Genomic DNA, 13916 nt, shown 5'->3' on the forward strand with positions numbered 1-13916 from the left:
CCAGACGTGCTGCGAACCATGCCCACTAAACTTCCCAGGAGCATGAACCAGCCCCAAAGTGCTTCAAAATTGGTACTCTGGACCTGGTCACACATCCTAGCTGGTTGTAGTCATGCTGGCAGGAGGGCTTGTTGCTTCTGCCTGCCCACGTGTCTGCCCCTTCATGACTGCAGGCTCAGCCACTCGTGTGAATGGTCCCCAGTGATGTCCTGTCAAGAGCCTCCTGCACACTCTGTTTAATTGGCCACGGGCCAGTGTGGGATGAAAAGGTTCAAAGGAGAAGCTGAGCTTGCAGTTCAGAAGTGGTTGTAAGCTCTGTTGCAGGAGTGAGAGAGGAGAGGGGTGAGATGAATGAAAGCAGTTGAGGGCAGGGCTGGCACAACTGTGTCCAGAGAGGTGGCATCTCAGGTGTGGGATTAATTCACCCTCAGGTGCCCCTCAGGTCTTGATGAGGGAGAAGATATGGTAGGTCTATTGCTGCCTCTAAATTCCATGCAAGTGAATTGGGTGCTAAATCGTTCTTACAAGCTGTGCCAGCAGCCAGGGTCCGGAGGGATGTAGGTACAATCTAGTCAGTTTTCTTAAAATGGGAAAGGGGTAGGCTGTGGTGTCCATGTGTCATTGCTGATTCTTCCACACATGGGTCCAGTCTTATTCAGAGTGATGAACTTGAACAGAAAAATCATCATCTCTGTGGTCCATTATCCACGGAAGTGTACAGAATGTGAGAAGCAACAGCTGCTGGTGGCAGAAGTTACAGCTGTGTGCATTATTTCTTCCAAATGGATTTTGAGAGCAGAGGTTCAGACCCCAATAATAATGATATAAAGGGTGGTGGTTTGGGGTTTTATTAATTGTTAAAGTGCCTTTGGACCAAATTCACAACTCCCAAATGAGAGTTTCTTTGTCCTGCTTCCTTTGAATCTACCAGCTGCACTGTTCTCCTGTAAAGTGGTGGATGGTTTGGCAGGAATTTACCTGGGAAAGACAAAAAGTGACAATAATTTGCAGATACTGAGAAATTTTGAGGGAAAGCATTTGTAATTTACAAGAAGAGAGTGTAGGTCTTGCACAACTTGAGCTGCTGACTATTTGGTCTGCAGAAGCCACATGCTTTTCTCTGGACATGCCATAATCTCCACTGTTTTATCCCTCTTAAGTATTTGCCTACTTAGAGGGAAGGACAGAGGTTGTCAGATGTGCCTAGTGTCAAACATTTGAGAGTGGACAACTGGGAGTTACTATGTAGACAGAAAGTAATTGATGTTTTGTGGATAAATTGTTACTGCTTACCGTGTTTTAAAATGATGCAAGATCATCAAGACAGTGTGAAATTCTGATTTTTCATTTATGATATTATGTATGTATATATGTATATCTGTATATATAAACAAAGCAAATAAATATGGGTGTTGCATATCTACTTCTCTACAACAGTGGATAATCCATATACAAAAAAGTGTGGCTCTGATTTTAGAGTGCTTATTGCATCAATCTTACTGACTCAGTGGAATTCAAGGTCACCCTGTGCTTTACAAGATGACCTCAGCATCTTGCAAAATTGAGCTTCTGTGAAGAAAATGTTTTGTTTGCCATTTGAATCATCAAGAAGAGCTTTCAAGTTGATTCTGTGCATAAGAGAATAAGAGTGCATAATGAAATAAGAAAGAATAGTTTTCAGGAATGCTGAAAAAAATTATGAATTTCAGAATAAAAGCAAGTCAACCCTATGGTCATAGTGTTTTATTATCAAAATCAATTAAGACAGCAGTTTGTCCCTGAAGGGATGTTGAGCAAATACATTAAAATTATTCAAGCTTTCAAATTTTTCCTCTTCCTTCCTTTTCATTCCCTTTACAAATACTTTGCTAGTTGTCTTTTCTTAAGAATTACCTGCAGAAAATAACATTGCCTTTGTGATATTTTAGAATAACTGATAGAGAGCAAGTGTCAGGGGCTTTAAGGATGTTAGGGATGAGTAAAATGTAAAACCAAAATGAAGCAGAATAATATGATTGAACTAGCATTTATTTTAATTAAAACCAGATATTGTACATTTACTGTAGGTTATTTCTGTCTGATATGATTTTGTGTAGGTTTTTCATTATCCATGTTAGTTTATTTGCATTTTCTTTTCTTTTCTAGTACCCTGAATTGATGGTTGCATCTTATAACAATAATGAAGATGCTCCACATGAACCTGATGGGGTAGCCTTGGTGTGGAATATGAAGTTCAAGAAAACCACACCAGAATATGTGTTCCATTGTCAGGTAAGGCTGAGGAAGCCATTGATTTTATGCTTTAGACAAAACAATTTACTACATGGTGCATTGCTTCACTGTTTCCATGAAAAGGTTAAGGTTAAAAATAGGCATATTTAGTAAAAGTACAAGTGACAGTCCAGTGTTTTTAGAAGGCAACCAGCCTTCTCAAACAAAAGCCTGTCAGGGCTGCATGTCATTCTTTGTCTACTTAAAACCGTCCCTAGGAGATTTAGTTCATAAATCCCTCGCACTTATGAAGTAACTGTGGTGTACCACTTCCTCATCCAGGCAGTAACACATGCTTTCCCACCCACGTTAACTTCCTCGCGTCCTCTGCACTCAAGCTGCCTACCCTTGCCTTGGTTCTGCTCAATATCATGTTTTGCCTTTAAAATTGAATAGTAAACTTTGCATTTTTGGACATGTGTCTGACTTCCAGTTTAATCAAAATGGTCTTGATTTCAAGAACTACTCCAACAATTCCTTTAGGTCAGTCAGTTTGACTGTCCTTTAAGTCAGCAAAATATTACTTCACTCAGTGCTACTTTACAGTTATTCTGCCTTAGAAGTTTATGGACAATTCAAAAATAGTTAAGTGTTTTATTTCTGTATGTCTGTTTACTCCTCTTTTGCCACTGCTTTTATGTGTGAAATGGCACAGCCTCGTATCGACAGAAGTGTTCAGCTCAGTGCCTCTATCTCCATCAAACTGTCCAAACTGTGGAACAGGGCTTGGGCCAAATTTCAAATCTCTTCATTAATATCCCTCTGAGGTAATTAAACACAGGACAGTGGTATTCAAAAAGCCATATGGAAAAGTTTCAGCAAGTAAAACTTAACAATCAGAGATTAGTAAAATGCAGATAATTCTGTGGTAAAAATTGCTTCTCTTGGAAGGATATGTATTACCTGGCTAATTGTGTATGCTAAGTGTCATTTTACATTTGAGGACCAAACATCTTTTTGAACTAAGTTTATGTTTGGACTTGGGTACATTATCAGATGTAACATAGTGGGAGGGAGTTGCTGGAATTGAAGTAGCTGCTTCAACCCGATTAAGTAACCTTTAATTCTGGGCATATTTTTCTAATTTGCTATACTGAAAAACAACTTCACAAAGAGTTTAGGCCTGCAAATATGCCATACAGATTTATATGCATAAATATATATATGTGTGTGTGTGTGTGTGTGTGTGTATTACCTTTGAAAGAGGACTTGTGTTTTCTTGGATATCATATTCAACAGCCAATGCTGAATTGGCATTGACCTTTCAGACTGCTTAAGTCTTAGCTCAGATCCCATGTTCAGATTCTTCTATGATATACACGCAGCTTAATGTTTTGAACAAAATTTCCAAGAGAATAGATGGCATTTCTAGGAAGGATAATCCTTAAACTAGATTTATTTTGCAAAATAATGACCAGATTCAGGGTATCCCTCCTGTGTAGACAGAGGAAGATTGACTAAAGACATAAAAATTTGTTCCATTAAAGTTCTGTCTAGATACACTTAAACAAAAGAGGTATGACTTGCTGCATTGAAAGCAATGAGACAGGCTACACTCTCCATTAGAAAAACACACACAGGACAAAGTGGTGGCCAGGGATTTGGCATAGCTGAACTTCTGTCTAGTCCTCATGCTGTTGGATGTGCTCCCTTTTAGAACTGGAACCTTAAAACCTGTGGATTGAGAGACATATATGACACTGTGCTTGCACATGTATCCTGGATTCACTCTTTTCCAGCTAAAGAATATCAGTTCTGCCCATGGGAAATATTTATTTTCCTTTTAAACTGACCATAGATAATTTGCATTATAAGTCCATTATGAGTTGGATCTGTCTTTGAACCACCATTATAGGGTTTCTGATGAGGAGTATCTTCTGCTTATCTTCAGATCAGATGGGGATACCCACATGGGATTAAATGGGAAAGCAAAAAGTATGCAACTTGGTCTCTTGAACACAGGTTTTGTTGTAACTGACTCAGATGGAAAATAAGAAAAGAGTAATATCTTAGCTCATAGTCTGGATTTCAGTTCTATAGATCATCATGTTATTCTGTTAGTGGAAACTAACTGTATAATTAGTCAGCCTCATATCATTTATATAACCATTTTGCTAGAGAAACATTCCCTTATTCAGTCCTGATTCAGTTATTTCTCTAGGCCTTCTGAGAGAGAGGCCCAATTTTGTTTCACCAAATACATGACCTTACAACAGTCCAGCCCAACAGCTAGAGATGAACACACACCTTACTGTTATAGCTGGGTTGCCCACATACGACAAACACAGTACTTTTTATAGTACTGTGGACATTTGTTGGGGAAATACAGTGTATTTCCCCAATAGGCCTATATTTTCCTTCCCAATGACTAAAAAGTGGTCTCAAGAAATCCTACAAGATGCTGACTAATATACGTTTTGCCTTTCCATATTTGGGGCTCAGAGAGCAAGACACAAGGAAGTAGAAACTCATTTCAAGTGTGACTGTCAATGAGCTTTTGCAAGACATTTCTGGGAAGCCAAGTCAATAAATAGGTTTATGAAGGCATTTCTGAGAAACTTCTAAGAAATTTCACCTCAGGAGTTCTGCTAACATCAATAGAGATAGATCTGTGAAGCAGCTAAAGAGCTGGCTGGAATTGCAGCCTGGAGAACTTCAGATACCAATTGTGCACATTTGGTAAATTCTTGAAGCTAGAACCCTTAATATTTTCCTGTCTTTCCTGATATATTATCCAGATGTGTACCATGGAATTTCTTCATTTTCTTTACCTCTTTCTGAGACTGTTTTTAATCTTACATAGGAGAATGTGAAATGCTGAAAGTTGCCAGAACCAAGGGTCTTCAACTAAAGTTCAGCCATGACAGACAATTATGTAAAAATCTACTGGCAAGGATGGTCTTTCCTAACTCCATTTGATTTCAGTCCTCAAATGTGAGGAGTGGTGTATTCTGTAAATATGAAATTCTTACCCAATTTAGTCATATTAACTTGTTGTCTCATTAATACAATTTAAGTAGTTGTAAATTTGATAGCTCTACAATGTGTTGTGCTACAAATACTGGGTTCAATTTTAGTTAATATTCATTAAAGGAAAAATTACAATTAGCCAAGTGGACATGCTTACTCATTAATTCATGTGTACTGCCATGTGCTCTATCAGATGCTTTCTAAAATAGTCCTGATGGCTTCTACTCTTACCTCCCATGGAATATTTTTTCCTATGTGTTTTATTTTTGCCCTTCTTTGGGGTTTTATATCTCTGCTTTATGTGCTGACAGTATTTTAGCTGTGACTCCCAGATTTTTTCCTCTGTAGCTCATCATACATTTCTTTACCACAAGGTTAGAAGTAGGAAAACATGGAAGAATGAGGGATTGGGCAATTTGTTCATTTGTTTTCCTATGCAAGCAAAATTTGTTGTCTCAGAAGCAAAACGGGACTGGGAGGGTGATACCGTTTGCCAAAGGAATGAATGCTCAATGTTCTCCTTAGGTAGTGAGAAATAAATTGAGCGTGCAGTTAACACTGCAGAGTGCAGACTGGGAATATCTTTGTAGGGAAGAGTCAGGGATGTCCTCTTCCCCCATGCTGGAGCATCACATACTCTTGGTGTAATCCAGAGCATTCCAAAGGCAAGACACATACCTTTCAGAAGTACTTTATGAAACCACACAGATGAGTCAACCCTAGTTGGGTTGGTTTGGCAGTATCCTGACATGGAATGAATTCCAGGAACAACATGGAAATCACATTGACTCTCCCATGGTTTAGATGGGAGAATTTTAAGCAGTGGTTCACACTGCTTCTCACAGCTACTGCTGGTTTGTGTTTAGGTGGGAGTCACAAAAACAAAAATAGTATCTCACAGTTATTGATGATCTGACTCAATATGTGCTCAAGCCTATATTGATTTCTGCAATGCACAGAGCTGGCCTTGTATGTGAACATTCCTGTACCATTGATTGATAGAGTAGCACCAACCAAGTTTCTCAATATTTCTGTCTTTTTCAGAAAGTGCTTTTATGTTCTTAATGTGTTTTTTCCCTAAACATACAAATAAAAATCTACATTACCCATTCATTATGAGGATTATTTGTACTACTCATCATCTCTGCCCTTGATATTGTTTCTGCTTCATAGTGGTCTGATCTAAGCTTTCTAAGTCAGAATGACCTGAAGAAGTATGTGAAACTTTGCAGCAACATATCTGGTTAGGTGAGGCAAATGAGAACTCACAGTTTGCAGTAGATGGGCTAGTAGATAATAGTCTGAGCTTTATACACCTTCTTTCAGCAGGGCCTATTAGCATGTGTACAGCACTGCTCTTCTATCAGATCTCATAGCTTTTGGGTTAGAGCTGATCTGCAGAGACAGAAGTCACAAAGAAAAGAAATAATCAGTGTACCTAAGGGACTTGAGGGTATTGCAAACCATTCCCTTTCTTCTGGAACTGAGGAAGTTTTATTACAGTTGGTTGAGGTATCTGGATCTCAGCCTCAAACATCCATCATTTCAGGAGAGGAGAAGTGGAGGAGGAAGACAGCTAAAGATATTAGTTTCATGCAAATAAACCAAATTGAATGTTACTTTCTGATTTGGAGGACTCTGCATTGGACAGTAAAGAATTCTGCTTTACTACATCCAACCTAATCATAACAGGAACAAAGAAATTACTGCATTGACTGTCTTTTGATTTATTATGGATTATTTCCTGATCTTCTAATTTCCTCTTTGTCAGCTATGTCTTTTCCAAATGTCTCAAAACGACAGTGAGAAGTACAGATCTGACACTTAGAAGCAACTACATTCAGTGTATCTTTAAAGCAGGAGAGCACATATGAAGGAGCTTTTATTTGAGGAAGCAGTAACCATTTAAGAGTTCTTTCAAGGAGTCAGATCAACTTTTAGCATAATCACAAAAATATTTCAAAAGTATATCACTTTCAATAGCTGCAGCTATTTCTGTCCTTTTCCTAAAATGCTATGCAGTCAGATTTACTTGGTTAGTTCCATCTTTTTACTAAACTGTCAGGTTTTTTGTGGGAAAGAGGATTTGTGTTTTCTATTTTAATTTCAAGAAGAGATGTCCATGCTTGGAAAATATTGGTGGATTGGGTACAGGAATCAGCTACTCAGCTGCACCACAAAATGTTTCATTCTCCCCTAGCTTTTTTGTAGTGGCTTCCACACACTGCCATTAAGTTATGTGTTTGACCACTCTTCATTGCTTATCCTGGTGTGGTCTTTCCCTTTTCAACTAAATGGATGGAGTCATAAATGCATATCTTAGAATTAGATGCATTGAGGTAAGTGAAAGGCTATATTTAGTGGCTGATATTGGCCAGAGTTGCCTTATTTTTTTCCTGATCTGGTTTCTTTGTTGTTGTCTGCTCTTTCAAAATCAACATAAATTCCTTCAGATGTGCCTTTTGCTCCAGCAGCCTGCCTTCTAAAGGTGCTGGGTGCCCAAATCCACAAGACTTGTGTGTGGAACAGGCTGAGGTAAAAGCCTGAATGACTAATATCCTCCTTTTCCTCTTGTCCTTGAGTTTCCTCCTCTGTAGAAGCCAGACTAGAGCTCAGTCCCTCTAGAGCTTCTAAAGAAAAGAAATACTACAAGAAGTTTAGGAAGGTCCAGAAAGTATATTTGGAATACTTTAAAAATGAAGAAAATTTTCTCTTGTAGTTATATTGGTGCTTTCCCACAAAAACTTCCTCACCTTGTTAGCACTAAGTTTCAAGCAAGGATTCAGCTCTTCAGACACATACAAGAAATGAAAGACCCGTAACTCTCTCTAAGCTTTACAAACTTTCCTAAGTAATATCAATCAAAAAATCCAGCATGTTCAATTTCAGAGCTGACTTACCTAATTCCTCAGTTTCTAGTGAGAGAGGGTACCTGTGATCAGTCTTTAAAGGACTGTAAATGTCAGAGAAGACATGTGGTTCTGAGCTGACTGCAAATTTTCCCAAAAAAACCACAAACCCCTTCTTTCTTTGGAAGAGAAAGTTTTTTTCCAGCCTGAGTTTCCCTATGACCCTATGATCCTAACCATGAATCAGATTCCTCCTTTTTTTCATAGTAGTTCACTGGTAAATGGGCCTCTGACTGTCTGCCTGTGAAGATACTGAGACAGCTGTCATAGTGGGAATACCTCAGCACCCAGGGTCCCAAATTTGTTGCTGGCTTTTGTAACACATACCCAAATGTTGTCAGTCATACCAAGGGGGGCTTCTTCAGAGATAAAGGTGCTGGTTTTTTTAATTTCAGTTTTGTTTCCTGCTGTGCATGATTGGTAGGATGATCTCTGTGGAGCTGTGTAAAGCTCTGCTGTGCCTTTTCTTGGGGACACTGTTGCTCTTACATTTGTGCCTGTGTGGTTATCTGCACACTGTAATAATTAACGTAGATGAATAGTTGTGCCATTTCGAATTACAGTTTGGGGGAAATTCTAATTCTTACTATATGACTGACGGAGAAGGAGAGTTTCAGCTACAGCTTGTGATAGAAGGACATACTTACTCTGTTCCTGTTTCAAAACTTCTGTCCTCTGCCATGTTTCTCTTTGGAATGTGGAAATACAGAGCACAGTTTGTGCCATGAAGATGTCAGTAAGCAAGTGCCCACGTCTTGTCTCTTAGGCTTTAGTCTTGGATTCTTCCCTCTTGTCCTTAGCTGATACCAGGTGTGGTTTTTTGCTCCTCCCATTGGAGGCTACACCACTTTTAGCCTTTGTTGCTTAAAAATACCTATCACATGGCCTAAGATTAGTGCCCTAGTACTTGTGGAGAGATTGTGTGTGAGTCAGTAGAAGTTGCACTCACATCTGAAGGCTAAGTGTAGTACTTAGAAAGAACTACACCAAGGTTTTTGGTGTTTTAGGTGAGAGGAGAGACCTGCATGCAGCAGATTTGTAGAGGGGGACAAAGAGGACCACATGTACAAAGGACAGAGCCTCCTGTCTCCTGTCAAAGACATCGGTGGGGGAGGACAGAAAAGGCACTGAAAATGTGAAAATGTATATTCTGGCTCAGGTGCCACAATGTCTTAGCCAGTCCTGAAATCACCCATCTTGCTTTACTGCTGAAATGCCACAGCTGTTAGCGTGGAATCTACTAGCATCTGCAGTTCAAAATGAAGCATGCCATATTTTCCACATAGCCCTTCACCTTTCAGTCCTAAAATTTCAAAAACCTGACTTATTTGCACAGAACTCAAATCATTATGTTTTTCATAAGAAGAGTGGGAGAAGGAAACTTTCTTCCAGACAAGGTCAGAGAGCAAATAAGCATCATTATTTCGACTTAAGGGATGTCACAAAGTTGCATACCTTCCCTGGGGTTTTAACTGTATCTTTACAAATCCTTTGTAACCCGATTTTTCCATAATGACTTGGATCTCTTGCTGCCTTGTACAGAACCCTGAAGAGCGACACACCCATCAAAGCCAATTTGTATAACAAAATAATTGTAGCCATGTCAGTCTGTGAAATGACTGCTATTACAAAAGGTGGGTGTGGTTCCCCTGTTAGTAGTTAACATTCTGAATTATTTGAGGACTGTGTTTATACATACAAAGTCTGCTAGCACAGAATGCTCCTTTGCTTAGAGCAAGGTTTAACAGATTATCTTCCTCACTTGAAACTGAGATTTCAATTATGAACCAAATAATTAGGAAGTGACAACTTTGCTTGTCTTGGATAGAAACTTTCAGGCTGTTCTCACATCTAAGCCTTTTTTGGAGGGGGTAGATGTCATACACTTAAATGATACACTGTCACTACTAGCAATAGCATTGTGCTTTTTGCAAGTGTGAAAATAGAGGTTTGCAATGAACCTGTACTTAAAGATGCTGCTTCTCTTAAGTTCCATAGTTTCCTTTCAGACCAAATATAAAGAATATGTTGGCTACTTGATACAATGAACATTCAATTTTTTTTTTTTTTTTAGTTTCTTTATTTCACTGATAACTGACATTATACCTTTCTGAATTACTGGCATCTAATATGTAATTCAGAGAAAGCCTAACTTTTGACTTTGCCGAGTTAGACATGCAATATTTTTAAACTTTAGCTAGCTAAGGGAAAAAAAAAAAAACTCAGTAAAAAACTATATTTCATAGGAGAAAATTATAGTGATATTGATGGTTTGCCAAAACCTCAAGCAGTGACAAAATCCACAGTGTCCTGAAAGAGATGCTTTTGCAAAACCATTCCTTTGCAGATGGCTTAGATTATTGATACTTACAAACACATGACATTTTTCGTTCAACTCAGAATTTTGAAAATCTCTGTTGATAAAAAAATGCAGATTTGTCACACTATCCCAAAATTGCAGAGAAAAAAAATCACCAAATGCTGCAATTGTTCCTGGGGTTGTTTTATAGTTTAGAAGTTGTTGATTTGGTTACATTTCAACATGACCTAGTGTAAAAAGGAAGGAAGGGAAAAAAGAACCCAATTTTCCTTTGTTGATACGAACATTACATTTAAAATATTTTTTGTATATTTGAAACTCCCATTGCTAAAAGGGTTTTAGGTGAACAAGAAATGCAGGATCAGATGTGAAATCAATAAGTCACTGAGATCCTTCCACTGAATTTTTTTTCCAAAAAGGATGTAAAATACCATGCAATTCCCTAGATGCACTGCAAATGATGGATAAACAGCCATAGGCATGACTTTTCTGTTTGGGTTATGTAACTGTTCTCAGTGCAAACTACTTGCAATGAAGAGTACATTTGGTCCAAATTCAAGAAAATTATTTCACCTCATGATTTTTGTCTCTGTGGGAGCTCTGTGTGAGGAGTGAAGCCTCTTTTTGTGTTACCTGGCACAAAATATAAACCAGTTACTCTTCTAAATTGCTGTAAAAGGCCCCAGAAACCAAGGAATCCATCATTACATCCCAGGATACAACTGTCCACTGCTTTAAGTCTAAAATCAACAGTTTTCCGCCCTCTGCTCCCATGGCTGAATGACTGAATGACTGACTGAATGACTGACTTCCTTAAAAAGAACTTTTGTATATGGACAACATTGATTTAATGATGATTAACACTCCTGGCTTCCCACAAAGGGAAAGCAGAAGCACGTGCCACGTGGCTGAGATACTGATATTATCCTTGGAAAATGTTTCCCATGGGGCAAAGAGAAAGAAAAGTTAAAGTGTATTTATTTTAGCATAAAATGACAAGCAAATGTCCCAAATACAAGAAGCAATATGCTTTTAACCATTTGTCATATTGGAGAGATCAGAGTGTTTTCATTATCTCTACAACAAAATGTGCCAGAGTGCATTAGGACCTGTGATTAATTCATTTGATTGCTCTTATAACACTGTTCAGTAGTTAAGAAAAATATCAATCCCTCTTCAGTTCCATATTGTTCATGAACATATACTAAATCACCAGTCATTTTCATTTCATGGAGAGAAAAACATGCTTAACATTTGCTATCTCATGTTTACATCTCTTAGTCTATTAAATAAATTTATTAAGCCAAATTTGGACTGGAGTTGTGCAGAACTACTGACATGAGTTTTCTGGGATAAATCCATTCTTTCTGGCAGGATAAAGATGCATCATGAAATGTCCCATCACTGGTGCGAGTGAATGACCCAGGGATGCTGGTTTTTGGGCAAGAGGTGGTCCTCTGATACTCCAGAGTCAGCAACTGTACATGGTGTAACTATGCTGATTTAGTGTTCCTAAGGCTTTCACCCTGAGACTGGAAAACACTTATCTCAATCCTTCCTCCTCTACAAGATTACTTACGGAAAAAAAATTGCAGAAACCAAGCAGCATAGCCTTGCAGGTGACGAAAGCAGGATGTGAAATTTCAGAAAACTAAGGTTTGTTTGGAGAAAGGGGAATTAAAAATTGTCTATAATGGGTTTCATTTATTCCTCTGTGATCTTAGCTGCTTCCTAATGCTCTATGGGTGCAGAATCAGGCTACTGATACTAGAATCTCTACAGTAATTTACTGTAGGAGAAATGAACAGTATGAAAACAACTGATGTTTCCACCCTCATTCTTAAATACAGACTTGCCTGTGTTATCTTCAGTGTTTCCACTAGATAGCTGTTTATTTGTGCCTCTCAGTCTCTCAATCTCACATCTATGTGCAATGTTAAATTAATTTTCAATTACTTCTAATTATTTCCAATTACATAGTGACACTGCCTATAAAAGGTACATCAGTGAAAGTGATGGATTTGGGCAAATATAAAAGCCTGTTATTCTTCATATGACTAACATAATCTACCTGGACTCATGCAGAGCATTTCACCTTGTGTTGCACAATATCCTTGTCTTTGAACTGGAGAGACATGGGTTTGATGGATGGAACACTCAAGGAATAAGGATGGTTGCACTGAAAGAGTTGTGGTCAATGGCTCAATGTCCAAGGGGTGACCAGTGACAAATGGTGTCCCCAGGTGTCAGGGTTGGGACCAGCACTGTTTAACATCTTTGTCAGACACATGGACAGTGGGATTGAAGTACCCTCAGCGTGTTCACTGACCACACCCAGCTGTGTGGTTCAGCTGACACACTGGAGGGAAGGGATGCCATCCAGAGGGACTTCCATGGGCTTGAGAGGTGGGTTGTGTGAGTCTCATGAAGTTCAACAAGGCCAAGTACAACGTCCTAAGAACAAATACAGGCTAGACTGAGAAGGGATTGAGAGCAGCCCTGAGGGGAAGGACTTGGGGATGTTGGTTGATGAGAAACTCAACATGAGCTGGCAGTGGAGTCTCCATCCATGGCAACAGTCAAAACCCAGCCACACACAGCCGTCAACAATCTGCTCCAGCTGATCCTGCTCTGACCTAGGGGTTGGACTGGACAATTTCTAGATGTGCCTCCCAACACTGGCAATTCAGTGAGTCTGTCTCTGACACTTCATACTTGTTTTCCCTTCCCTGTCTGATATTGATGTGGAAGTCTGCTGAGTTGAGACTGTCTCTAAGTCTGTGGAGTCCTCCCAGGACCATCTGAACATCAGGATGTCCTTCTTTACTCACAGAATGAAGGTCATTTGCTTTCAGAAGGCCTGAATTTAAAAATTGCTTGTTTAGGAAAACACTTACCAATTTGCTTGGCTGTAAGCAGGCTTTTGAGTCATTAAAATAATGGAGATCTTAGAAGAATTAATTACAATTAAGTTCATGGACTTCTGAGAAGAGATGGACTTAAGCAAATTCTTTCCTCATCTGGGGCTTTAAAGTATTCTTGGTTCAATATATTTGATCTTCTGACTGTGCCTTGGTTCTAATGGCCTTTGCATTTCTTGTAGGGGTGTGGAGTCAGTGCTACACTTGAGAATTATCTGTGACTCTCTTACTAGCAGTCGTGACTACTACACCCCAACTTCACAGGCTGAGTTGTAGATAATTGTTCTCGCAGCATCTGTACTGGTTTCTAATTCATCTGTGGCTTCACTTAGTTTGGTTGATCAGACACATTGGTTTGAGGAACTGCTGCCATAGAAACCACAAAACCATCCCCAGAGCATGAGAATAACTTATGTTTCTATTCCTGTTCTTCAGATCTGGAATTTGCTACCTCTGTGGGCTCTCTAAAGTCTGACTCTGGGATTTCCAGGACTTGCTGTCAAGTGATTATCTGTTGTGCTTTCA

General features: G+C 39.0%; 1 protein-coding gene across 10 annotated transcripts in view; it reads left to right on the forward strand.

Moving 5' to 3' along the window:
- Positions 1–13916, forward strand: part of DYNC1I1 (dynein cytoplasmic 1 intermediate chain 1) — a 186318-nt gene that overhangs the window by 115565 nt on the left and 56837 nt on the right. For all 10 annotated transcript variants that reach the window (XM_053981009.1, XM_053980994.1, XM_053981018.1 and 7 more), the window contains one exon: positions 2146–2271. In XM_053981009.1, coding sequence (XP_053836984.1) covers positions 2146–2271 — 126 coding nt within the window. The remainder of the gene's footprint in view (positions 1–2145; positions 2272–13916) is intronic.

This window comes from Vidua macroura, chromosome 1, assembly GCF_024509145.1.
Source record: "Vidua macroura isolate BioBank_ID:100142 chromosome 1, ASM2450914v1, whole genome shotgun sequence".
Classification (NCBI taxonomy): Eukaryota; Metazoa; Chordata; class Aves; order Passeriformes; family Viduidae; genus Vidua; species Vidua macroura.